Source organism: Baudoinia panamericana, assembly GCF_000338955.1.
Source record: "Baudoinia panamericana UAMH 10762 unplaced genomic scaffold BAUCOscaffold_8, whole genome shotgun sequence".
In the NCBI taxonomy this organism is placed as follows: Eukaryota; Fungi; Ascomycota; class Dothideomycetes; order Mycosphaerellales; family Teratosphaeriaceae; genus Baudoinia; species Baudoinia panamericana.
This window is the reverse complement of record NW_006911264.1, coordinates 807,646-831,237: the sequence shown is the minus strand read 5'-3', so window position 1 is coordinate 831,237 and position 23,592 is coordinate 807,646. Positions and strand designations below refer to the sequence as shown.

The 23,592-nt window shown below is 54.5% G+C and overlaps 12 protein-coding genes across 12 annotated transcripts; 7 read left to right on the top strand and 5 right to left on the bottom strand.

Moving 5' to 3' along the window:
- Positions 1-601: 601 nt before the first annotated feature.
- BAUCODRAFT_72750 (uncharacterized protein) lies at positions 602-3,253 on the top strand (the record flags this gene model as incomplete). The annotated part of the gene is made up of 3 exons (XM_007679399.1): positions 602-884; positions 935-1,080; positions 1,136-3,253. 3 exons carry the CDS (start codon positions 602-604, stop codon positions 3,251-3,253), a joined length of 2,547 nt encoding a protein of 848 aa, XP_007677589.1.
- A 430-nt stretch (positions 3,254-3,683) lies between these two features.
- Positions 3,684-4,040, top strand: BAUCODRAFT_149308 (uncharacterized protein; the record flags this gene model as incomplete). Its single annotated transcript, XM_007679639.1, has 1 exon — positions 3,684-4,040. The coding sequence occupies one exon, from the start codon at positions 3,684-3,686 to the stop codon at positions 4,038-4,040; it is 357 nt and encodes a 118-aa protein (XP_007677829.1).
- Positions 4,041-4,212: 172 nt separating this feature from the next.
- BAUCODRAFT_534884 (uncharacterized protein) lies at positions 4,213-7,095 on the top strand. The gene is made up of 3 exons (XM_007679638.1): positions 4,213-6,643; positions 6,864-6,930; positions 7,000-7,095. The coding sequence occupies exons 1-2, from the start codon at positions 4,359-4,361 to the stop codon at positions 6,916-6,918; spliced, it is 2,340 nt and encodes a 779-aa protein (XP_007677828.1). The 5' UTR covers positions 4,213-4,358; the 3' UTR covers positions 6,919-6,930; positions 7,000-7,095.
- Positions 7,096-8,083: 988 nt separating this feature from the next.
- BAUCODRAFT_534401 (uncharacterized protein) lies at positions 8,084-9,709 on the bottom strand. The gene has a single exon (XM_007679637.1). The coding sequence runs from the start codon at positions 9,524-9,526 to the stop codon at positions 8,462-8,464; it is 1,065 nt and encodes a 354-aa protein (XP_007677827.1). The 5' UTR covers positions 9,527-9,709; the 3' UTR covers positions 8,084-8,461.
- A 182-nt stretch (positions 9,710-9,891) lies between these two features.
- On the bottom strand, positions 9,892-12,361 carry BAUCODRAFT_25369 (uncharacterized protein; the record flags this gene model as incomplete). Its single annotated transcript, XM_007679163.1, has 4 exons — positions 9,892-10,843; positions 10,916-11,503; positions 11,557-12,129; positions 12,195-12,361. 4 exons carry the CDS (start codon positions 12,359-12,361, stop codon positions 9,892-9,894), a joined length of 2,280 nt encoding a protein of 759 aa, XP_007677353.1.
- Positions 12,362-12,695: 334 nt separating this feature from the next.
- On the top strand, positions 12,696-15,351 carry BAUCODRAFT_110736 (uncharacterized protein; the record flags this gene model as incomplete). The annotated part of the gene is made up of 2 exons (XM_007679636.1): positions 12,696-12,805; positions 12,889-15,351. The coding sequence occupies exon 2, from the start codon at positions 13,165-13,167 to the stop codon at positions 15,349-15,351; it is 2,187 nt and encodes a 728-aa protein (XP_007677826.1). The 5' UTR covers positions 12,696-12,805; positions 12,889-13,164.
- Positions 15,352-16,286: 935 nt separating this feature from the next.
- Positions 16,287-18,240, top strand: BAUCODRAFT_35286 (glycosyltransferase family 22 protein). The gene is made up of 2 exons (XM_007679260.1): positions 16,287-16,658; positions 16,712-18,240. The coding sequence occupies exon 2, from the start codon at positions 16,744-16,746 to the stop codon at positions 18,229-18,231; it is 1,488 nt and encodes a 495-aa protein (XP_007677450.1). The 5' UTR covers positions 16,287-16,658; positions 16,712-16,743; the 3' UTR covers positions 18,232-18,240.
- Positions 18,241-18,741: 501 nt separating this feature from the next.
- Positions 18,742-20,042, top strand: BAUCODRAFT_534780 (uncharacterized protein). The gene is made up of 3 exons (XM_007679635.1): positions 18,742-19,517; positions 19,571-19,621; positions 19,676-20,042. The coding sequence occupies exons 1-3, from the start codon at positions 19,185-19,187 to the stop codon at positions 19,814-19,816; spliced, it is 525 nt and encodes a 174-aa protein (XP_007677825.1). The 5' UTR covers positions 18,742-19,184; the 3' UTR covers positions 19,817-20,042.
- A 104-nt stretch (positions 20,043-20,146) lies between these two features.
- Positions 20,147-20,929, bottom strand: BAUCODRAFT_149299 (glycoside hydrolase family 17 protein; the record flags this gene model as incomplete). Its single annotated transcript, XM_007679634.1, has 1 exon — positions 20,147-20,929. The coding sequence occupies one exon, from the start codon at positions 20,927-20,929 to the stop codon at positions 20,147-20,149; it is 783 nt and encodes a 260-aa protein (XP_007677824.1).
- Positions 20,930-20,959: 30 nt separating this feature from the next.
- Positions 20,960-21,876, top strand: BAUCODRAFT_149298 (uncharacterized protein; the record flags this gene model as incomplete). Its single annotated transcript, XM_007679633.1, has 2 exons — positions 20,960-20,999; positions 21,044-21,876. 2 exons carry the CDS (start codon positions 20,960-20,962, stop codon positions 21,874-21,876), a joined length of 873 nt encoding a protein of 290 aa, XP_007677823.1.
- Positions 21,877-21,945: 69 nt separating this feature from the next.
- BAUCODRAFT_149297 (uncharacterized protein) lies at positions 21,946-22,490 on the bottom strand (the record flags this gene model as incomplete). Its single annotated transcript, XM_007679632.1, has 2 exons — positions 21,946-22,131; positions 22,206-22,490. 2 exons carry the CDS (start codon positions 22,488-22,490, stop codon positions 21,946-21,948), a joined length of 471 nt encoding a protein of 156 aa, XP_007677822.1.
- Positions 22,491-22,994: 504 nt separating this feature from the next.
- BAUCODRAFT_35282 (uncharacterized protein) lies at positions 22,995-23,512 on the bottom strand (the record flags this gene model as incomplete). The annotated part of the gene is made up of 2 exons (XM_007679259.1): positions 23,101-23,512; positions 22,995-23,043 (listed from the first exon to the last, which is right to left on the bottom strand). Exons 1-2 carry the CDS (start codon positions 23,291-23,293, stop codon positions 22,997-22,999), a joined length of 240 nt encoding a protein of 79 aa, XP_007677449.1. The 5' UTR covers positions 23,294-23,512.
- Between the last annotated feature and the right edge of the window lie 80 nt (positions 23,513-23,592).

Genomic DNA, 23,592 nt, shown 5'->3' with positions numbered 1-23,592 from the left:
GACTGATCACGACATCGCAAGCCTACGTCGAGCAATCCGCGACACCCTGGGCTAAGATCCACTACTGCGTAATTCTAACGCACCCGCTCGAGCTGTCTACGTTGAGTGCCAATATTCACCATGTCTGATTCGCCTTCAATACCGTCACAACCTTTCTGCGTCTATCACGTCAAGAATCTGCCGTTGACAGAATCTCCTCCCTTACGCTGTTGACCTCATTCCCAAGGACATTGACACAGTTTTCAACCGACCGTACGGGATTCGTCTTGGACCTCCAAACTTGCAGCATTTCCATAACACCCCACGATCTTGTCCCGTGAGGGTTATACTTTTGGTGGCTTGACTGCTTGCTTTTGCGTATCGCGTGCTCGCCAACGACCAAGTGTGGCCCAGCCTGGAAAGGGTCCTGCAGCTTGGCCCGTAGATCGAAGGCCTTGTCCGCATCAACCTCGATCATTGAGACTGTCGTAATTTTTGTGGCGCGTCCGCTCACAGTACTTCTACCTCTCAGTCACCGGGCTTGGGTGGAGCTTGTCATTCCTGTACAACTCTTGTCCAGCCAACGCATTCCCCTCTGGCCCAATCTGCTCCTGCCGCCAGGATGTCGAGCATGGACAAGGTCGGACGAGGCTTGGCCCACGTTCTTGGGATCAAGCTCGACTATCGCGACGAGACCGGCGTCAACAAAGTGACACGAGGTGAATCTGTATACTCGGTGGAGAGTGCAGATAGCTACATCGAACATGAGCCCACAGCAGCCGAATGGCTTCGTTCTCTCGTCCCGACCGGCTCGCAAATGATGCACTACGGCATAAATTTGTTCCCCTTCGTCAAATGGATTGGCAAGTATAACCTGCAGTGGTTGACTGGCGATCTGGTTGCTGGTATGTTGTGACAATCGAAATCGTCAACGAAACCAGCTGACCGCAACAAGGTATCACCATTGGTGCCATTGTCGTACCACAAGGTATGGCGTATGCTCAGCTTGCATTGCTACCGGTGCAATACGGCCTCTACTCATCGTTCATGGGCGTCTTGATCTACTGGTTCTTCGCGACATCGAAAGATATCACCATCGGTGTATGTATTCATATTGCCCTAACGAAGTTTTTCAGAGGCTGATGATCGCTACTAGCCCGTCGCAGTCTTGTCCACCGTTACCGGCAACGTTGTTGCCAAAACCCAACACGCTCACCCCAACATTCCAGCTCCTGTCATAGCGTCGGCACTCGCCATCATATCTGGCGCGATTGTCTGCTTTCTAGGTCTCGTACGGCTGGGATGGATCGTGGACTTGATCTCACTCGCGTCAATTTCTGCATTCATAACAGGATCCGCCATCAACATTTGCGTGGGTCAGGTCCCAAACCTGATGGGTATCACCGGATTTTCAGCGCGCGCATCAACCTACAAGGTTGTTATTAACAGTCTGAAGGGTCTGCCACGGACGAAGATGGACGCCGCTCTAGGATTGACGTCACTGTTCCTGTTGTACGCCATTCGCTTCGTCTTCCAATTCCTGGCGAAGAGGCAGCCCAACCGACGCAAGATGTGGTTCTTCTTGAACACGCTACGATCAGTCTTCGTCATCCTGCTCTACACAATGATCAGCTGGCTTGTCAACCGCCATTACGGAAAGACGGGCAGGAATCCTGCATCCAAAAGGTCTCACTTCAAGATTCTTGGTCACGTGCCTCGTGGCTTCCAAGCTGCCGGCGTACCAAAGATTGACATTCCGATCATTCGATCATTCGTCAGCGAGCTCCCTGCCACAGTTATTGTCCTCCTGATCGAACATATTTCCATCGCAAAGTCCTTTGGCAGAGTCAACAATTATCAGATCGATCCGTCTCAGGAGTTGGTTGCCATTGGTGTTACGAATTTGTTGGCTCCCTTCCTCGGCGCCTATCCTGCGACTGGCTCTTTCTCAAGAACCGCCATCAAATCCAAGGCTGGTGTGCGAACGCCGCTTGCTGGTATGATTACTGCAGTCGTCGTGCTTTTGGCCATTTACGCATTGCCGGCAGTCTTTTACTGGATTCCTCAGGCCGCACTGGCAGGTGTCATCATCCACGCCGTGGGCGATTTGATCACCCCACCGAATGTTGTGTACCAGTTCTGGAAAATCTCGCCTCTCGAAGTCGTGGTATTCTTCGCCGGTGTTATCGTCACGGTCTTTACCACAATTGAAACTGGCGTTTACGTCACCATCGTCCTTTCGTTCGTGATCCTGATTTTCCGCATGTTCAAGGCAAAGGGTCGCTTCATGGGCAGGGTCAAAGTCCACTCCGTGATTGGCGATCACCTCGTTGAGACGAAAGAAGGGATCACTGCGGTTGCGCAAAAGTCACCTGAAAACGATCCCGATAAGTCTGTCAGGAACATTTTCCTGCCGATTGACCACGAGGATGGTTCGAACCCTAACATCCATGCCGAACATCCCTACCCAGGAGTCTTCATCTACCGCTTCTCCGAGGGCTACAATTATCCCAACGCCAATCACTACCTCGATTACATGGTCGAGACGGTCATGAAGACGTGCAAACGCACCGACCCTCATCTGTATGCTCGCCCGGGAGACAGGCCGTGGAACGATCCTGGCCCTAGCCGGTGGCACAAGCAGACCGATGTTGTAGATAACAGGCCGACACTGAAGGCGATTATCTTGGACTTCTCTTCCGTCAACAACGTGGATCTTACATCAACCCAGCATCTCATCGATGTCCGAAACCAGTTGGACCGCTATGCGGCGCCAGACCGTGTGCAGTGGCACTTCGCTTGCATCAACAACAGGTGGACCAAGCGTGCCCTTGTATCTGCGGGTTTCGGCTACCCATCACCTACAGATGACTCGGACTTTGGACGATGGAAGCCTATCTTCAGCGTTGCTGAGATTGGTGGTCCTGACAGTGCTGCGGCTGCTGCAGAAGACGCTGAGCGGCGGGAACTGAGGCGTCAACGCAATGATGTCGAGGCCGCACGCTCTTTCAGCGCTGTACAGGAGGTTAACAGCACACCTGGAAGCGACCCCAGTTTGGATAGCCTTGAGAAGGAGATTAATGCGAGTGGAGCATATGCCCGCGAGGCGTCCGACCACAGGATTGCGGTGGTGCAGGGCATGAACAGGCCGTTCTTCCACATCGACTTAACGAGTGCGCTGCAAAGCGCTATCCAGAATGCTAAGCTGCACGATGACAGATACACTGCCGAGTCGAAGGCAGCTGGTTTGGAGGACAAGGAGTCTGATGCATAGAAGCAGCGACATCTGCTGCGAGCCTCGAGATTTGTCTCATATGTAGAGGCGTTGGCTATGGAATCAATGTACATCTATGAACATGCCAGTTTGCCAAATGGCTATGTCGAGGTTATTGACTCGCTTGGTTGCAACGAAATTTGTAACCATATGTTCAGATGCTTTCCTGCCTTCCCAGCCGTGCACCAAATCCGCAAGCTTGCCCCGCTTGGCATCTCACCCCCTGCCCACATGCATTCGGGTTGCTTCATCGCATCCCTAAGATTCTTGTCTCCCTCTGCTCATGTGCCAGCTTCTTTGACATCGTGACGAGTCGCATAAGTTCATTTTCCGTGATAGTGTACCAAGCCAGCATCCAGTCTACAACGTCCCCGGCAAGTTCTTTGCATTAGCAAAACTGCCCCGTCTTGCTACAGAGCTTGTCACAGTTATGGCCAGCGTTTCGGCCGAGCCTGTGTCGCCAGTCCGCCTGGTAAAACCTGAGCTGACTTTGTCCGCCGCTCCGATCAACAATGAGCCTGTCGAGCTCGATAGCACGCCAACTTCCTCACTAGAGCACAGACGGAACTCAAGGGCGGATACGCTTGAAGACATGACTTCTGAAGACCGAGAGGCAAGGCCGGTAGTCCTCGTCGACAGCATACTTGTACTGACTTCCTCACAGAAACGCGCACAACTCATACATGAGCGACAAAGTGACCCTGCGGTCCTAGTAGATATCCCACAAACTCCAGGGCCGCAGGAGCTCGAGAAGTCTGGCGCGACAATTCCGGATGCAACAACGTAGAAGAACTCGAGCTCGGGGTGACCCATTTGCGCGATGTCAGCAGGTGCTTTTTTGAAGCTGCCGTGTACCACAGCGCTCCCAAGTGTTCGCAGCTACGTGAGCTGCCCAATGTCAGCACCGGATACGGACGTGACGTCCAGGTTGTCTTTGTCTGAGATGCCACCCATTGTCTCAGCGCGGCGAGAATGGGTCTCTGCGCGATGGGTTCCTTTGTCTTAGTGTAGCGATTGGCCGCATCATGTCTGCCGGTGACCCTATCCCAGATCCTACACTTTGCTCGTCATCGCACCAACCATACGGCGTACGCTGCATCGCACAATGCCGAGTCCGCAACCTTCGGGAACGCTCAAACGACCCACTCTAGCCACAGCGAGCTCTTCCTCGTCCTCCTCTTTGAGTGGCATGGAGATGGCAATACCGTCTTTCCAGAGCTTCCTGAGGCGCACGCCGACTCCTGACCCGCTAAAACCCCTGCCACCAACACCACTACGACCCCGACGACCCTCATCACTCGACAGCGGGTCCTCACCGGCCGCGTCGCAGTCTACCAGGAGGTCCTCAAGCGTGTACAGCCGGACCGCTAGCCAATATGACCCGACTCCGAACCGTCCAGGCTTACCATCCTGGCGCACCGCAGACTTTGCGGAGCAGAATCTCCTACTGAGGCCGGTTGCTTACAGCGCAAGCACCTCGCAGCTCTTGCAGAAGACGCCCGCTCAGCCAGCAGGCCTGGAACCACGGACGTACAACCCTGTTACCATCACGCCGCCCACGACAGGTAGCCGAGTACCCACACCGTCTCCGCCGCCACTGCTGAGACCATCTGTCTTGCTGCCTCCCCCAGTGAGCATCGCGCAGATATCTCAGAAACACCTACGGGCCGTCTCACTTGAGAAAGCAAAAGCGATCATGCAGGCTCCCGGCGCCGTGCACTTACTACCGGAAGAACTCCGTGCACAAACACTGAGCAAGTCTCGATCGCAGGAGCCTCTTCGCCTGTCCTCCGTAGACGTGGTGGCAGGAGGGTCGGGATCTCCACGGTTGCCCCAGGCTCCCACGCTGGTAGACAGTCAAGGTCGAGAGCGACTCGTAAAGTCTCCCACATTGCCGCCTCCTCCTACATCATGTGCAGACTATCCGTATCCAGCGGTCGTAAGCCCGCTGGGTGAGTCTACGGACGTCGCCGGTACCTTCCATGTGGGCAATCAGCCGGTGAAACCGATGGCTCCACTTGCGCAGTACCGGATAGAATCTCGAGCCAAGGCGGCGCAAGCTCTTGGCCTTGCAGATGCTGATGAGCGTAGGGGACGTACCAAGACGCGCGGTCCACGTAATCTGTCATACGAGCATTACCTTCCGAAGCAGAGGCGACCATCGGACATGAGTGACAAGTCCGATGACATTGTATCAGATGCTCAAAAGATAGCACAGGAGTACCACGCCGTGCTCAGCGAGCAATACCGCCAGTCTTCTCCAGCATCACAAGGCAGCGGCTCTAGCGTCGATATTCGGACGCACATGAAGCTTGTACCCAAGCCGTTGTTCCATCCGCGGCCAGCTGCAAGACTTCCAGATGCTGACGAATCCGGCGCTCCTTTCATGTTGAGGGATGACGGTGAAGACCACGATGCTGACGACTATCACTCGAACGGCAGTCGTGGCTCGCTCCCACTACGTCTTGGCACGCCGGAGTCGCAACACATGCGTTGCAGTACTAGCGGTTCAATCCCAATTTCTCCGCCAGACAGTATAATGTCCGCTGTATCTCCGCCTGTCACCGAATCTCGAACAGTGAGCAAGCGCCCGAAGCCAAAGGCTATCCGACAGCTTGACGATAACCGCGCCTCAGCATACTACCCGCATGTGATGTCACGGAAGCCGAAGAGGAGCGCGGTATCGAACAGATCTTCCCCACTGGCAGATTCAAAGGTGCTAAATAAGCCTATGCTTGCAGCCGACATCATTGCAGAACGCGAGCGGCTTGGGTCAAGCGAAGGCACACCTGATATATTGTCTCTACGAAGCTCACGGTCCATGAGCTCCTTGCAGTCAGGGTCCATGGCATCAACCAAGTCAAGCATGCGCCTTCGCGAAAGAATGCTCAGTCGCGCCGTCCTGTACGCTGACAAGCTTAAGAAGCCAGCAGGTACAAGTAGGTGGCGAGCGCACGACAAGCGCAGGGCGAGCAATGAGCCTTCGTCACCCGACTCATCGCATCTGCTCCCGAGCCCATCGTCTCCTAAGCCAGCACTAGATTTCCACTTGGGATGGTCTGACCAAGCTAAAGATGCCTTCGACTCATCGCGATCGTCTGTCAACTTACCTAAGCGGCCTGCCAATACTTTAGTCACGCATTTACAGACACCAGCTCAACCTCTTAATGAGAGTAAGGCTGGGCTTGAAGAGCCAGAGAGCCCAGGCAGAAAGGGCAGCATCTTCTCTGGGCTCATGGATGGCTGGCGGGAGACCAAGGCGGAGAAGCGCAGGGAAGACCTGAAGAAGATGATCAAGCATGTCGGCACTGATGTAATACCAGGAGTTGAAGTCACCACGGATAGGAGGCCAAGTCTTATTGTGCGGAGGCTGAGCGCTTACGGGTGGATGTAGGTGAAGTATGATGCATACTGTTTTACACCTGCGCGTGACTATAGTTCTGGCTCCATTGACCGGGCCATGGTGCATCATGGTCTCGGCGTCGATCCCAGACTCTCAGTCAATAATCAGCCTTCAGCGCAATACCCTGTCTTCGTGCCGCCAAACGCTCAGAACACTTCTGGATAATCAATCTCACCAGCCCTTTAACTAATTTGCAAGATTGCCCAGTCGACAACTTGGAAGCATTAGCGGAGTTAGCTCCAGTGGCCGCGCTGGTGGCTGACGCATTGAAGAGGCGAGTTGGGAACCCATGATGATGCAGTTGGCCTGCGCTACGAGGGCTGACTCTGCATAGTATCCGCAGGAGTGAAAACAGGCCGCGTCCATCTAGTCGAAGATGCACCGCAAGAGGTCGAGGCTGAGGCTCTCATTCACTATATGTACCACCTCATATACCCACAGCCGTGGCCCCGTATTCCATGTCAAAAGTTTTACCAACTTGCAAAGAAATACGAAGTCACCTGTTTCCAGACACTCCGCACTCAGAAATTCCAGAATCTTGCTAAGATCACGGTCGCTCAGCTTGGGCTAAAGCGGACCCACTCGCTTGCGGCAGTGCTTGAGGCAATCGAGGTGGCACACCATCGGGCACACGTAAAGCAGTTACGGGAGGCCATGGCCGGGATGCTTCTGGCACACCGCATTCTTCTGACCAGTGAAGGTTTGGAAGACGGCATCGGCGCTGTCTCTGCTGAGCGATCATCCCAACCTGGCGAAGGCTTTCGCGCGTCAGACTCAGCAGGCGGGATTTGTGAAGGCGAAGGCTGTGGGAGCACAGGACAGAGAGGCAATATTCGCACATTGCAACGGGTAGAGGTTCAGAACGCCAATTCCGGACCGCATTTCGGCCAGCTACAAGTGCCCAAATTGCTGGATGTCACTCAATGGAAGGCAGTGGCAGGCTTATAGGGTTAAGGATCGAGACACGCCCCGGCTCGTGGTGACCCAAGCTTGTAGGGTGGAGGTTCGGGATCCGCAACAGCGCGCGTTGACTATGGCGCTACCGGCTGGGGTGGATCGCGATGTTGTACGTGGTGCTTTGTGCGGCACGGTTAGCATTATGGTGAGTTGAGGCTTTTCCGCGTCGGAGCTCATGGCGTGAGTGTGGTGACTGCTTTGCGGTCTTGCAGCGATACACTACTGATGCAATGTGGTTTTCTGAAGAAGTGCGCCTTCTAGCGATTGTAACTTCCTCAACATTTAAGCCTTGGTGGTGCTGCCTGTGCCTTTTCGCACGCATATCAAGGAGCTTCTCATCAACAAAAATGCTACATTGGCATAGATCCTTGCCATAGCAAACACAGGGCAGTCGCATGCAGACTCCGGCAATGGTGCACCTTCAAAGTGCAGCTCCATAGCATGAGGATGACACAGCAGGCGGGAAGAGGAGGATGATGAGCATGAGCTGCTGAACAGTCCATGGAGGACACTCCAATTGCTCCGACTATGGAAGCATCGTACTCGTGGACCGTCAGAACCTTTTCACCTACTGCATGCCTCATTCATTGAGCGCCAGAAACACAGTTACAGCCACCACCCTGCGTTCCCTTCTCCGGCCTTGCCTCATCATGCATTCACATCTTCCACTACTTCTTGTTGTGGCCCAGGTGAAGTGAGTGACTGAGCTTGTCGGCCAACCCCTCCTTCTCGTGATGCTCGGAGTGAGTACCGGTCGGTGGAGCGGCGCCACCAGTGTTCTTAGCCGTGTTGTCGCGGACTTGGTCTATTCAACCGTTAGCGCATCGACTCACCCTCAATTGCAGACATTAGCTAGACATACCGGTAGGCTGACCCGCGCTGCTGCTCACGGCCCCCTCACTCTGCTGCGGCTTCGGGTTGTCCGGTACAATTTGGCTCTCACCCCAATGCTTCTGGCCCAACTTCACTCCACCCGCAGTCGGAATGGCATCCTCGTTGTACCGGTTGCCTTCCTTCCTCTTGTCCTTCTCGCCGCCGTGCGCCTCATTATTCGCTTCGGTCTTCTGCTCCTTGTCTGTCAATGCCGTGTCCTTGGTTGTCGGGTCGGCGGAATCGGTCGGCTCGTTGCCAGTAGTGACATCGCTGTCCGCTGGCTTTGGCGCCTGTGCCGAGCTACGCTGAATAGGATCTGATCCCGTTGTGTTTGAAGTGGAGTCGCTGGCGGGTCCAGCAGTGCCGGTGCTGGGAGCAATACCTGTACCTGTTGTAGGTGCAGTATCGGTCTCGCGGCTGGTGCCAGTACCAGAACCAGTGCCCGTGCCCGTGCTGCCGCCGGATGTAGCATGAGACGCGAGCTCACGGAGGTCGTCCGCACCCGCATTCCTGGTTTCGACATCGGGATCCGTGGTTCCTTTGTTGCCGCCTAGACCGAGATAGCCCATGACGGTGCCCACCACAGTCTGTGATCCACCTGTGGTCTCAGTAGTGTTCTCATTGGGTACGGGAGTATGAACATGAGCGGAGCCACTAACACCGCCGCTACCCTGCGAGATTCCGCCAGTAGTGTCATCGTAGCCCGGGTTGCTCGCTGGCATAACACTACCGGAGCCACTGCTCAGACCGCTGCCCAATACCGAACCGGAGCTGCGCGGCTCGACGTCTGTCTGCTGTGAGCCGAAGGAGAGCGGCTGCGTTTGGCCGCCCGTCGGTGAGTCGACGTGGGATCTGATGTGCTCGAGACCCTCTTGCCTGATTGCCTGCTCGTCGGTGCCACCAACACCGGTGCCGGTGCTGCCCAGCTTGCCATCGGCCTTGACGCCAGGGTCAAACATGTTGCCGGCAAGGGTGGGGTGAGGGCCGGAGCCCTGGGGCTTCCACTCGCTGGCGGGACCGTCGGTTGGGAGGTTCGACATGTTGGTGCTTCACTTGGTTGTTTGATGGATTGGGGAGAAAAGTTAAGTGTGAGAGATAACGGTGCTGGGTGACAGAGGTACTTGGCGTAGCTTACAATGCTTGATGCGGGTTGTTTTACTTAACACGGCTGGCTCATGACGAAAGCTTGAGCGTGAGCGTGGAGTCAACCCTGCTTTCGTGTGCCGATGATCATCACGCGCAAAGTGCATCATCCATGAGCTGCCACGCGGAGCAATCGCGTCAGAACGCCTACGTCATACCGCACAGTGTGGAAAGCATGTTCAAGATCCAGATGCCTTGGCAGTGAATGTGGCACAGGAAGCAAGTGAAGGAGCATGTATAGGATGGGCGTGAATGGTCATGGCTATGGTACATTGAACGAAGATGCGAATGCCTGCGGATGGTATGGCGCTTGACCGTTGGCTGTCATTTGCAACGGCGTCTGTGCAGCTGTAGGGACATACCCATCGGGCAACCCATTGCCTCCGAGGTAGCCCCGCCACTCCTGTGACAGGTGCATAATGGGCTCTTCGAGCTGTTGGGAGCTGTACAGCTGCTGAATGTCATCGAAGCAGTGTAAAAATTCATTGTCGACTTGCAGAGGCGACGGGTCGAGAGGTCCGTGGTCGTGGGATGGTTGGTGTTGCACAGTGTTCCAGTAGCTCAGTTGATTAGGTGACGGCATTTGAGGGATGTGGCTTGGATGCTGTGAGCTTGCAGGGCTGCCTCGAGTCATGGCAGACAAGTTGCCACCGGCAGGACTAGCCACGGAAGGCGACAGCTGTTGAGCAAAGGCCGCGGTAGTTTGCAGCTTGATGACATCCGCGAGGATTGCGTCGCTAAGGCGATCGAATACTTCATGACAGTGCCGCTGTGTATCCCAGCGTTCCGCAACTGCGACTAGCACGTTGGAGCAGGCGCGTGTAATGTTCACAACGTCGATGGCGCTGGGGTCTCTATCGAGCAGGCAGGCATCCGCAGCTGCGTTGTGCCTGTCCCTCACGTGGCGCGACACAGCGTAGATGTACGACAGGCCGGCCATGAAGACCGATTGTAGGGTGATCCAGCTGTAGTTGATCGAGCGGTTCTTATGAAGAGTAGCGTAAGTGTTGATAGCGTGCATTGCGGAAGCGTAGATGCGCTGCAGTGTATGTCTGTCGTGTGGAGCATCGGCGAGAAGCGGACAAGGCCGCCATATCATCAGTGTGGCATTAGCGTACAGTACTTCGTACCAAGTTGGTGAAAGGTAGCAAGATTGCTCCCGTGTGTTGGTTGGTATTGTGTCTGGCAATTGCAGGTCCTGCAGAGCAGTATACCTGCAGAGCATCATATGGATGATCAGTATTGTTGAATCTGAAACGGAGTTTCTAGGCATGGGCCTGACTTACCACATATCAAGCTCGCGCATAAGATCGTCCCTCAAACGAAGAGCCTCCTCGATGGAGCACTTAGCAGACCGCTTACGGTGAAGGTTGACTATCAGCTTGCCGCAAAAGAGGCGATATTTGACGATCCTGTTGAAGACTGCGATGCGCTGTACGCCGGAAATAGTGGAGGCAAGTGGGCGACTCAGCAAAGCATCGCTTGCTTCCGATGGCAACGCGGCGTCGATGTCCTCGTCCGCTATGCCAAGTGGTCGGCCCAGAATGTTAGACGTAATCCTGTCCATGCTGACTACACACCAAAAGCACCGCCGTGACAGCTCTTGTTGGCGATACGCTTGCAATTTGGTCACGTCTAGCTCGCTTGTTTCCCTGATTGCGTATGCCGACTCCCGGTGAAGACCCAGTTCCAGAACCATACGGACTGCGATCCCAACGGTATGCCACATGCTAGCAGAGTTGTCCTTCACCGAGCTCCCTGTACGCCAGATCAAGATTAAGAGAAGACATTGCAAACTTTCGACACTTCCGTGGGACAGAACATGATCCATCCTGGCGAAGGCTCTACTCTGGTACAGTTCAGCACCCGAAAGCCTGCACCGAGAGTCAGCAGCCGCTGTAGGCAAGTACATAACCGTTGAGCTCACATCTGCCAGTCAAACTTCGATACGTGGGCGCTTGCGATTGCCAAGACCATGTTGAAGACGAAGACCTCGTACGGCGAGGCTTTGGACGCGTAGTAGCCATCTTCAGTATATATTCGTTCCGCAGTCTCAATGATGGACAAAGGCGAGATGAACGGATACGCAAGGTTATCATGCTCGAGGAATGCTGTCAGTAGCCTTTGGGCAATATGTTGTGGTGGCAGGTCCTCAAGTTTCTGGGCAGGTTCTGGCCTTGAAGCAGTAGAGTGATTGGCTTTGTGCTCTACGCCGCCGCTGGATGAGCTATGATTCCCGCGGCTTGGCCGTGTGAATGTGTCGTCCACGCTCGAACGGATCAGATCAGCGAACAGGACTCCGCTGGTGGAGCCCAGGTAAGGTAAGCGTTCGCCGGCTGCACTGGTAGATAGAAATGAAACCTCAGTCACGACGTCGATATCTTTAGACAGGGTTTCGACTGCTCTCTGTTCCAGCCCGGGTGATGCAGTTGACCCTTGCGTATCAGAGCCCGCTCTCGCTCTGCTGAGCTCATCTGACAGGGTCTTGTTACGCGCTTCTCTGCGTTCGACGGGAGACCATGTCAGTGTCGGTTGTAGAGCATGCAGAGTCTACAGCTTGCTTACGCCTGTAGTATTCGCCGCTCAAGACGTTCCACATGATCAGCGCTGTAGCGTTTCTCCTTTGTACGATCTAGGTAGATACATGGAACACCTGCTCTGCTGCAGTTTCCGCATGGTTTCAGTTTGTCGCACTTTGCCTTGCGACGATAGCAACGATCACAATTAGACATGGCATATTTTACGTTTCGTAGCCACACCGGCGCAGTGCTGCTGTCAGCCTCCGCTGTGGCCTTGTAGCTGATCTAATTGGCCAGAAATGGCCAATGGGCTGGCGACATGACAGACGACAAGAGTGAGGTTGGGCCAAGCACGGCTGAGATTCGAGATCCAAAGCGATCGATACCCTCCACGTGTCGGCAGAATGAACGGTTCGCCCAGCCGACCGTTCGCCCGCAGCGGAATGAGCTCAGCTAGCATTGTCTTGCATGCATGCCCGCAGTAATAATGCACCGCCAGGACAACTGCCGAGAACAATTTTTGATGTGACTGTCCGGGTGGGTAGCCAAATGACCAAATGACCCAACATCGACTCGTGTCACGAAACATCAGGCATTGTTGTGGAGAAGAATGAATAGGTTCCGCGCTTCGCGTTGCTCGAGGGGTGAATGCACCATGTAAGCCTCCGTGAACATTACGGCTGCTCGGCTGGCTAGCGTTGCCGTCTTATTAATTCTCCCACTAACGAGAGGGAGGGAAGTGGCCGAATGTCCGTTTCGGGCTTTGCTGAACCCGATCTCTTGCATGCGATGACCCTCTGGAAGCTCATCCAGATCGGAGGCGTTCACCAAGTATCACACTGCTACACTCCCTAGCCATTCTCCCGCCTACATCAAAGTACTGTAGGCGACTAAACGTTCCCCATATATACCCGCGTCCCCTTGTTTGGCGCACTCGGCGGATTTTCGTGAAGATCGTCGCGTGTTTTAGGTTACGCCATCTGTCGAACACTCCGGTCAGGGTCCCAAACGCAGACATGTCGACCACACCGAGCGAGCATGGCGAGGGCTTGCAGAAGGGCGCCATCGACCACGATCTCTTCACAGACGGTGTTGTCGATGCCGACGAGCCAGCTGCTGCAGCCGGCCCTGGCGCGACCACCACTACAGCAATGCCTGAGAATGTTACCACCACCGAAGGTTTGACACAGCATCAGTATCAGCATCAGCATGAATATCCGCAAGAGCCTGCTTTACAGCACAACCAGTCGCAATCAAGTGATGTAAGCTTAGACACTGCGGTGGAAAAAGATGAGCCTCTTGTACAGGACGAGGAGGGCCAAGTGCACGATGAAGAGAAGGGCGCACCGCCGCACGCAGGCGGTCCACCAGGCGAGCCTACAGTGCAGAGATCCAAGGGCAAGATTGCCGTTATCATGCTGGCGTTGATGCTGGCTGTCTTCCTCGCGGCTCTAGACGTCACCATTGTCACTACCGCTCTACCAACCATCAGCGAGCATTTCCACTCCACGGCAGGCTACACCTGGATCGGTTCTGCTTTCCTGCTCGCCAACGCCGCCTCCATCCCGTCGTGGGGCAAGATCTCCGACATCTTCGGCCGCAAACCCATGCTTATAGTGGCCAATGTTATCTTCTTGATTGGATCTCTCATCGCTGCATTGTCCATCAATATTGGAATGCTCATTACTGCACGTGCGATACAGGGTATCGGTGGCGGTGGGCTGATCATTCTGGTCAACATCACCATTGGCGACCTCTTCTCCCTGCGCAGTCGTGGTGCTTTCTACGGCCTCATTGGTGCCGTTTGGGCTATCGCCTCTGCTATCGGACCAGTGATTGGCGGCGCGTTCACAGAAAAGGTCAGCTGGAGATGGTGCTTCTACATCAACCTGCCGCTTGATGGCCTTGCGTTGATCATTTTGTTCTTCTTCTTGGATCTCAAGACACCTCGGACACCAATTATGGAAGGACTGAAGGCTATCGATTGGATTGGCTCGCTCACGATCGTCGGCGGTACTTTGATGTTCCTGTTTGGCTTACAGTATGGTGGTGTGGTGGCTCCCTGGGATTCAGCAAAGGTCCTCTGTCTCATCATCTTCGGCATCGTCACTTTCGTCATCTTCGCATTCTGGGAGACCAAGTACGCAAAGTATCCTGTCATGCCAATGAGACTGTTCAACAAGCTCACCAACGTTGCAACGCTGCTGGTCGTCTTTTTCCACGGCTACGTCTTCATTGCCGGATCTTACTACCTTCCACTTTACTTTCAAGCCATCCGCGGCGCGACGCCCATTCTCTCTGGTGTCTACCTTCTACCGACTGCGCTCTCCCTCGCCTTCACCAGTATCGGAACGGGTGTCTTCATCAAGAAGACTGGCTATTTCCTGCCGCCAATGTACTTCGGCATGTTCATGATGGCGATCGGTTACGGCCTCCTCATCAACCTGTCGGCAACGAGCGGCTGGGCAAAGATCATCATTTTCCAGATTATTGCCGGTCTTGGTATCGGACCGCTCTTCCAGTCACCCATCATTGCATTGCAAGCTCACATCAACCCGAAAGACATTGGTACTGCAACCGCCACTCTCGGCTTCGTCCGCCAGCTGGCGACCAGTAGTAGTGTCGTCATTGGTGAAGTTGTCTTCCAGAATCAGATGAGGAAGAAGTCCGGTCAACTTACTCAGCTTCTGGGCCCGCAGCTCGCGCAGGCACTTGGAGGCGGTAACGCGGGCGCAAACGTCGGGATTATCAACACCCTTCCGCAGAACGAGAAGAGCGTGGTACGCCAGTACTTTGCGCAGTCACTGTCCACCATGTGGATCATGTACTGCGTCTTTGCTGCCGTTGGACTCGCCTGCACCTTCTTCATCCGCCGGAAAGTTCTGACCGCGCAACACGTGGAGACGAAGACCGGTATCGAAGCGGAGAAGGAGCACGCGGCGGAAGTCAAGGCGGAGGCGGAGGCTAAGCGCGAGAGCAAGCGCATGTCGAGGGCTTCCAAGGCCACAGGAAGCCGACCAAGCAGCCGAGCACACAGTGCGGCGCCTAGTACGCGCCCGACGACAGGGACGGGCATGAGCGAGGCCGCGACAGAGGTGCCGCCTATGCCGACCATGTCGACGGAGCACTTCCAACAATATGCTTCGAAAGAGCATGCGAGGAATCATGCGTTATCGAAATTGGAGTCGGCAGATGCTGCATGATTTATCTGATCTTTGCTGTCGAGCATTTTCTGTTGGTGGAGTTGATGAGATGTACAGTTTACAGGAGCGGCAAAAGCAAGCTAGAATAATGTTCGAGTCTGAGTGCAAAAGTGCTCAGGCTTATGGGGAACTGGGCGCCCGGCGGTTGCGAATTTGGCATTGACGCGCGATGATACCATTTGAGTTCAGTCTGCTATAGAATCGGAGAGCGTGGATCTCCTTGTAACGACTTGTTTGGCTCCCGTTGATACCAAGTCGGGCGAGGAATGGATGCGCAAGTATCGTGAACTGTGGTTGTTGGGCATAGCGTCATCTATGTGGTAACATTTCGCTCTGCTGCGAAACGGACGCTTCCTCCCACCCTTTGACTTTGGGAAGATGCACAGAGTGGTGATTGTGCGGCTACAGCACGGAGAGCATATACTGCTCGGGTTGTTGCTGGAAGGCCCATCTCGGCTTGCCCTGAGGCTGTCCGGCTTGCTCACTGTGATTCGGTGCCGTGCGATTGAGTTGGCCTGTATTATCGCAATTGCGTCTGCATATGCATGGCCCTAGTGCACTTGCTTGGTCGGTTGCAGCTCGTTATGGCCATGGTATCTTATTCGCCAGTGAACGGCCGCCTCAGCCGAATGCGATAGCCCAGATGATGATCAGGATGTTTAGGAAGATGAGCGGGACTAGGTCCGTCAGTGCACTTGTTGCAGGATGTTGGCACATTATTGTGATAGCCCATACTTCTCATGAGTGTTCTAACCGAGTTGATCAGGTTGATCAGCTTGGCTTTGACGCTGGTATTGTCCTGTACACCGCCGAATGCCGGCTCGTTCTGTGTTGATCCCCATCCGACTGTGCAACACGTCAACGCTTCCTACATTCTTGCCCTTATGTGAATTCATGCATACTTCGAGCAAGGAAGCGATCTTCAGACAAGACAGCGATCGCGTTCACAAGGAGCACGGCGACTGTACCCTACAGTCAGCATGCAGAAGGGTGTAGGGTCGAGGGAAGGTAAGGCTACCTTGGAACAAGCCGCCGAAGCTAAAGAAGAGCGTCGCCATCTTTGTCCGCGCTGGATATGTCCTCAGGATATACGCCTTTCAGCGTTATGAGTTGGACTTGATTTAGCAGCAGCGGGCCTGCCTTGAGGGAAAGTGAGCGCTGCACTTGAAAGCTGTCCCGGAGTTTGTTCGCTTGTCCGACTTCAGCCAATCACCATGTCGCTTTCACAACACCACACATGGCGAGCACTGGAGATAGGCGCTAATTGGCGACGCAACAGGCAACCGTCCAGGATGGCAAACAGGCTTGTAGGTAAGTACGTCGTCTCCCGAATACCCGACGTGCGCTGAGACAGTCACAGATGCAGGCCTCGGAGCCGTGCTCCTTGTCACGATGCTCCTCCACCTCTTCGTTTCGCCATATACGAAGGTGGAGGAATCGTTCAATATGCAAGCGACCCACGACATCATGACATATGGTGTACCGTGGCGCGACGTGTCAGCCTTCTTCGAGGCGAAGTATGACCATATGACCTTCCCAGGATCTGTTCCACGAACCTTCGTCGGCCCTTTGGTCTTGGCCGGCTCATCGATGCCCTTCCGCTTCCTTAAGTCGTTCTCCAAACCGGACTTGCAGCTACTGGTTCGAACTATCTTGGGAGCCTGCAACGTCGCGGCGATCTATAACGTCAAGTACGCGGTCGATACGGCTTACGGTAGGATAGCCGGGATTTGGTACGTATTGCTACAAGCAAGCCAGTTCCACGTCATGTACTATGCCTCGCGCACGCTGCCGAACATGTTCGCCTTCTCGATGACGACCTTCGCCCTGAGTGCTCTGATACTCGTCAAATCGATGGCCGCCAAGTCCAAGCGCAGCGTGAGACGGAGACGATTAGCTCTGCATCTTCTCACAATAGCTGGTATTGTCTTCAGGTCCGAGATCGCGATATTGCTGGCTATGGAGACCATATACCTCCTCGTCCGTCAACGAGTGTCACTCACGAACGAGATTATACCGGCAGGTCTTGCGGGTGCGGCAATCGGACTCGCAACAACAGTGTCCGTAGACTCCTTCTTCTGGCAGCAATTCCCAATCTGGCCTGAATGGACTGGGTTCTATTACAACACCATCCTCGGCAAGTCTTCCGATTGGGGTACCAGCCCTTTCCATCATTACTTCCTCAACGCTCTTCCAAGGCTACTATTAAACCCAATGACTTACCTGGTCTGCATTCCTCTGGCTACAGTCGTACAAACCAGCCAAGACATTCTGCTCCCGCAACTGGCATTCATCGTGCTCTATAGCTTTCTTCCGCATAAGGAATGGCGGTTCATTATCTACAGCATCCCAGCATTCACGGCGGTGGCAGCAGGAGGTGCGGGTTGGATCTGGACGAGACGGACAAAGTCAGTACTCTACCAAGTGATGAGCCTGGCGCTCGTTGCGTCCGTTCTTGGATCCTTCATCATTTCAATGGGCATTCTATACATCTCGAGCCTCAACTACCCCGGAGGCCAGGCTATACACTCTTTGCACCAGCTGGTACCTACGAATGAAACCCTTGTCCGAGTATACATGGACAATCTCGCTTGCCAAACAGGTGTCACTCGCTTCCATGAGGTACGATCGTCCTGGATCTACGATAAGACTGTAGACGACAAGAAGCTGCTTGACCCGGTCTTTTGGCAGCGATTTGACTTTGTGCTTGCAGAGAGCCCAGCAGGGGTCATTGGCAGCTGGGAGTCCGTAGCTATCATCGAGGGGTACGATGGAGTGAGTCAGCGTGGCTCCAGCGGAGCCTGGCCGAGCATACGAATGGCGCCTAAAATCCACATCTTGCGAAAGCAAGCACTGCCGCTGTCAATGGATCATACATAGTTTGACACCCTATACGATCGGTCAGCCGCTTCAATCCGTGGTCGAGGACAAATTTACGCACTCTATCAGGTTGTCATCTGGGTCACGGCAGTAGACACTCCTCAGCTTGCCCTGAGCACCAGTACGCTCGACAATGTTACCACCTTCTACGAGCTAGAATGCCGTCAGCGCCGGCGTAAGTCACGAGCAGGCTTTCCAAGCGGCTCAGCATCATACCTCAATGCCTGCTGATTTCCAACTAGACTGTACCTGCTCGATGGGATGCTCCGTTATGAAGCACAGATCTTCGCTCCCAGGTTGAACGTGCCCGGCCTTCGGTTCGAACTCTTTGCCGGAGAGGTGAAGGTTGAGCTTCTGGTTACCGAAGGCTAGCGCGTGCCTAAAGATGGTCAGCTCAAGGATGCCAGTAGATTCGGAGATGGTGGTGGTGGAGACCTCTCCACACCTCCAGAGGTGAATGTTTGATGTTGCATGCCGAGTCGGCTGGTGTAGAAGTCTACCGTTTTAGGAATGCTCTTAACGGTAAGGACAACATGGTCAATAGCTTTTACCGCGAAGCTGGCCATGTCTGACAATATTCGGTCGTACTTTGGGAACCGAGTGTAGTTGCAGAGACATTGTCCCCGCCGCAGTCGGAGGCGTCGTGAGGGTGATCTGTGGTGGGGTTAAAGTGAAACTCAACTGGCCTTTCGTCTGAGTTTCTTCACTACGCATGCAATATTGGTGTAGATCTGCAAAATTGAATCGCATTCGCGATTTGCGAGGGTATTCACATAACTTGCTCTGGCCTTAGGTCTTCGTGGAACTTGAACCCTGCCATAACACTTCGCACTTTTGGCTATCTCTACTTGCCTGCCTTCCTCAGGGTAGCGTGCTCCTCTGGCCCCTACGACTTCTTCCTCAGACAAAACCACGTTTGTCGTACATCGGTCTTTACCTACCAGGACCGCAGTATGGCGGAGTCGCCGAATCCGGTTACTTTCTTCGATGTCACCCTCGGCGGTGAACCGCTCGGCCGCATCAAGATGGAAGTCTTTGCAGACATTGTCCCAAGGACGGCCGAGAACTTCCGGCAGTATTGCACAGGTGAAACCAAGAATCACCTCGGCGTACCGCAAGGCTACAAGGGGGCCAAGTTTCACCGAGTGATTAAGGACTTCATGATCCAAGGTGGCGACTTTCTGAATGGCAACGGCACGGGTTCAGCGAGCATCTACGGAACGAAGAGCTTCGCGGACGAGAACTTCAAGCTTAAACACGATAGTCCTGGGCTGCTGTCAATGGCGGTAAGGTGGCGTTGTCTATACCTGCTTCCGTTTTCGAGGCTAACGAACAATAGAACTCTGGACCTGACACAAACGGCTGTCAATTCTTCATCACTACTGTGCCCGTAAGCATGCATACGGCACTCACTATCCCACTCCAACAACTAATCTCACCGCAGGTTCCCTTCCTAAACAATAAACACGTCGTCTTCGGCAAGGTTATTGATGGCCTTGATGTAGTGAAGAAGATAGAAAACGTACGGACGCGCGACGATAAGCCGGTTCAAGACGTCGTTATTGCGCAATGTGGCGAGATGTGAACATCTCCCGCTCGCTCAGGCCCGCCGTATACATTTCCCACAAGTAGCCGAGCAATTGTGTGGATGAGCTGGTTGGCTTGGACGAAGCCGTCAGTGTCCTAGCCAAGATGCCGTCGCAGATGCAGCGGTAGGCTAAGTAACGGCTTCTGAAAGGCAACTTCTTGAAAGGTGGTTGGAAAAAGCAGATTTGAAAATGAGAAGCGAAGTTTGCACGGGTATCAAACCACAGAGAAGTAAGTACATCCCAAATTGCCTTAGGTGCGCCGGATCCAAACATGCTTATGCTCAGCCGTAGACATTAAGACCAAACATTAAGCATCAAACCGATCTTTAGTTGTTGCGGAATAACTGCGCGCAACCCCAGTATTGCTCCACATCGAGGTTACCAGGCGCCTTCCACATATCGTTGGAGTAAGAAAACATTACAGAGTTCGGGCCAGCGGCAGACAGAATGCTTGAGATAGCTGTCTTCTGGTTGTCTGAAGACGGGACCGCCGCGCCGTTGGCATTACCCTGGCTCGGCCAGCCGGTCTCGAGGTTGTACGCTGGCATCGTGTTGCCGCAGTACCCAGCCAGGTTGGAAAGTTGCTGCGTAACGAAGTCTCCTGCGCTAGATGCTGAGACTTCAGCGAAGAAGGGATGGATGTTGGCGGTCACCACGTCCATCACGGGACACAAGGTCTTAGAATTGTAGTTGATCGAGTCCACCGTATCGCAGGTAGTCACGGGACCGTTGTAGCCAGCTGCACGGAACTTGCTGCGGGTGCTGGAGAGAGCAGAGGCGAGAGCGGAAGCGGTAGTCCAGCCGTTGAAGAGGGCTTCGTTGCCGAACACTACCATCTCGACCATGCCCCAGTTCCCTGAGCCCCACGAAAGCAGGGCACTGACTTGAGCGTCAGTGTTGCTGCCGATGCCAGTATTGTCGATGTAAACGCCGAGAATCAGGTTCATGTTGTGTGCTTTGGCGGCTGAGCCGATATTCTGGGGACCGGAGCAGTCGGTGGCGTATAGGCGCAGGGTTGTGAAGCCCTTTGCTGCAATGCCTGCAACGTCTGATGATACTTGATCGGCTGTCTTGCACGAGCTATCATTGTTGTAAGGCGTGTATGTCATAGCCTGGAACCATTGGGTGGAAAGTCAGTGATGTCCAAGATCGTTGCGAGGGTTATACACTTACCCATTGGTTGCCGTTGGGCGAGATTGAGCCGCTGTTGCCAACAGTCGCAGAGGACGAGGCGGCTTGGGAAGATGAGGAAGTCGATGCCGGCGCTTTCGAGCTTGAGCTCGGAACTGTGGAGCTAGGAGCCGGAGACGAAAACGGTACGGCTGACGAGCTAGTGCTGGGAGAGGAGCTCGACGAGGGTAACGACGAAGATGACAGTGATGGGACGCTCGACGAGCTAGGCGTGGCAGCAAAGCTTGGTGCGGCGGAGGAGCTTGGTGCTGCTGATGAACTTGGCGTTGTCGACGAAGAAGGCGGGGCGGACGAGGAGCTAACTGGGGAGAACACCGGAGCGGAAGACGAAGGGGCAGCGGATGAGCTAGGCGCAGCAGAAGATGACGAGGGGCCTGCCGAGGAGCTCGGTGCGGAGGAGGATAACGGGTCGCGTGACGAGCTCGGAGCGACTGATGATGACAGAGGTGCTGAGGAGCTCGCTCGTGATGACGAAGAAAGCGGTGCTGAGGAGATTGGAGAGGTCGATGATGACGGCGGTGCCGAAGCGCTCACTGGTAGTGACGAAGACAGCGGTATCGAGGAGCTTGGAGCGCCTGGTGATGACAGAGGTGCCGAAGAGCTGGCCGGTCGGGATGACGATACAGGAGCTGACGAGCTGGGTACGGCTGACGATGACGGAGTGGCCGAAGAGCTGGCTGGTTGTGACGAGAAAATTGGTGCCGACGAGCTAGGCGCGGCAGACGAAGAGCGAAGTCCCGAAGAACTCGGTGCAGAAGAGTTCGCTGCAGAAGAGCTCAACACGGCGGAGAACACAGGTCCGGTCGATAGATTGGGCAAGGATGAGGACGCAGAAGCGGATCCGGTGGTGATGGTTGTGACGTAGACTGTGCTGTTTACATGGACTGTCGTAGGCGCCGCAGAGCTGGAGCTGGAGCTTGTGACCGGGTCCGTCCTAAGCAGCACTGAGCTGCTGCTGAAGTTTAATGAGCTGCTTGACACGGGCGAGTAGCTGAAGATCAAGGAGCTGCTTGACGCGGGCGAGTAGCTGAAGATCAAGGAGCTGCTTGACGCGGGCGAGTAGCTGAAGAAGCCAACCGAAGGCGACGACGAGGGCGCTGGAGCCGTCCCCAAGCTTGAGCTTGTTGTCGCGTTCGCACTGACGCTGACCCTGCCATTGCTAGCGATACTGCTACCGCTGCTGCTGCTGCTCACTGGCCCAGTCGCGGCAACTGGAGAGACCTTGATGGTCACTGTGGTGTTGACGGTAGCCGTAGCCATCTGCACCAGCGTCGGCTCACCATACCAGGTCGTTGTGTACGTCGTGCACCCGCACGTCGCGTTGATGTCGCCGGTAGCGAACTGACGCGCCATAAGCTCGTGTTCATGGCCATGTCTCTTTTCGTGTAGGTTGTGGTTGTGGCCGTGGTTGCTGCCAGCGCTGACGGATGAAGCAAATAGACCCGCGGCCAGTGTTGTGATAGTAAAGAACGACTGCATTTTGAATGAACGTGGGTTGACGACCTGCAACCGCTGAAAGAGTGAAGCGGTAACGCGTCAATGTCAAAAGAGCGACTGTAGTCGACGTGCAAGCACTAGCGAGCAAGGAAGACTGTAAGAAGAACAAGATGAGGAGAAAGGCTTGTTGAAAGAGGCGTACGCGCGCGATGCTCCTACCTTGGGCCCTACACAACGCCATCCCGTAATCATAGCCACGTTACCGGCTGATGCTCATCTGGACTTTGCCCAAAATGTACTGGCAAGAGATGTTGTTAGGCTTCGCTAACGGTCTCTCCCGTGATGAGGAAATTGGCATGCGCTCGGGCTTTGAGGTGAGCTTTGCGCTCTCCTATTCGACCGGCTCCGCCGGCACAGACGCTCCGATATGATTACTGTCGACGGCTCTGTATTGCAGTGTAAGAAGCATCTATTACAACTGACTTTCCAGAGGTGTAATAGATGTACAGTCTTCGTAAAGGGCAAATACTGCGTCGAAGTCATTCCCTTTAATGGCGTTCTACGCTACGCGTGAGTTCCGCAATCTCGAGCCGACCTGAACAAATTCTTCAACGACCATTTCTGAAGACCCGAGTCCACTATCACGACTTGCCTGAATCGTTGAACGTGAAATCTGCAGATACTGAAGAAACTGCCGTCTCTGCTGTCGAACAGCAGAAGCATCGCTGTGACCTTTGGATTACTGGTCGAGCTGCATGCCAGGAGCCTGTACGACAGTTCGGAGCGTCATACTTCTTGGTCCTGCATTTTCCTTCATCAAGATTGTCGGCCAGCTCCATCCGCATGCTGGCGAAGTGACTCTTGGAGTTCGAGTGTCATGTCGTGGTTGCCATAGGTAGACCGCATTTGGAGGTTAGGCTTTAGCTACGCTTTGGCTGCACGTTCGCCCACAGCCTGTTACCTTTAAGCAGGAAATCAATCACACTGTGGTGATATGAGGTTTAGACACACGCAAATCGCCTGCCCGGCTGCGAGACAGCGGTATGAATGTCGAACCGTGGCTGCCATAAGGCTGGTCAAGACGTTTGAGCGAAGCGGCTCGCTGTCGAAAACATGCCCGAGAAAGTATTTCCGGAGCTACGGG

Bases quoted from the DNA above. Each gene is read 5' to 3' on its own strand.
- BAUCODRAFT_534884 (XM_007679638.1), top strand. From the start codon at position 4,359: ATGCCGAGTCCGCAACCTTCGGGAACGCTCAAACGACCCACTCTAGCC. The intron at 6,644-6,863 runs GTAGGTGAAGTA...AAGATTGCCCAG, and splicing joins CTGAGCGCTTACGGGTGGAT to TCGACAACTTGGAAGCATTA.
- BAUCODRAFT_534401 (XM_007679637.1), bottom strand. From the start codon at position 9,526: ATGTCGAACCTCCCAACCGACGGTCCCGCCAGCGAGTGGAAGCCCCAG.
- BAUCODRAFT_35286 (XM_007679260.1), top strand. From the start codon at position 16,744: ATGCTCCTCCACCTCTTCGTTTCGCCATATACGAAGGTGGAGGAATCG.
- BAUCODRAFT_534780 (XM_007679635.1), top strand. From the start codon at position 19,185: ATGGCGGAGTCGCCGAATCCGGTTACTTTCTTCGATGTCACCCTCGGC. The intron at 19,518-19,570 runs GTAAGGTGGCGT...AACGAACAATAG, and splicing joins CTGGGCTGCTGTCAATGGCG to AACTCTGGACCTGACACAAA. The intron at 19,622-19,675 runs GTAAGCATGCAT...ATCTCACCGCAG, and splicing joins TCTTCATCACTACTGTGCCC to GTTCCCTTCCTAAACAATAA.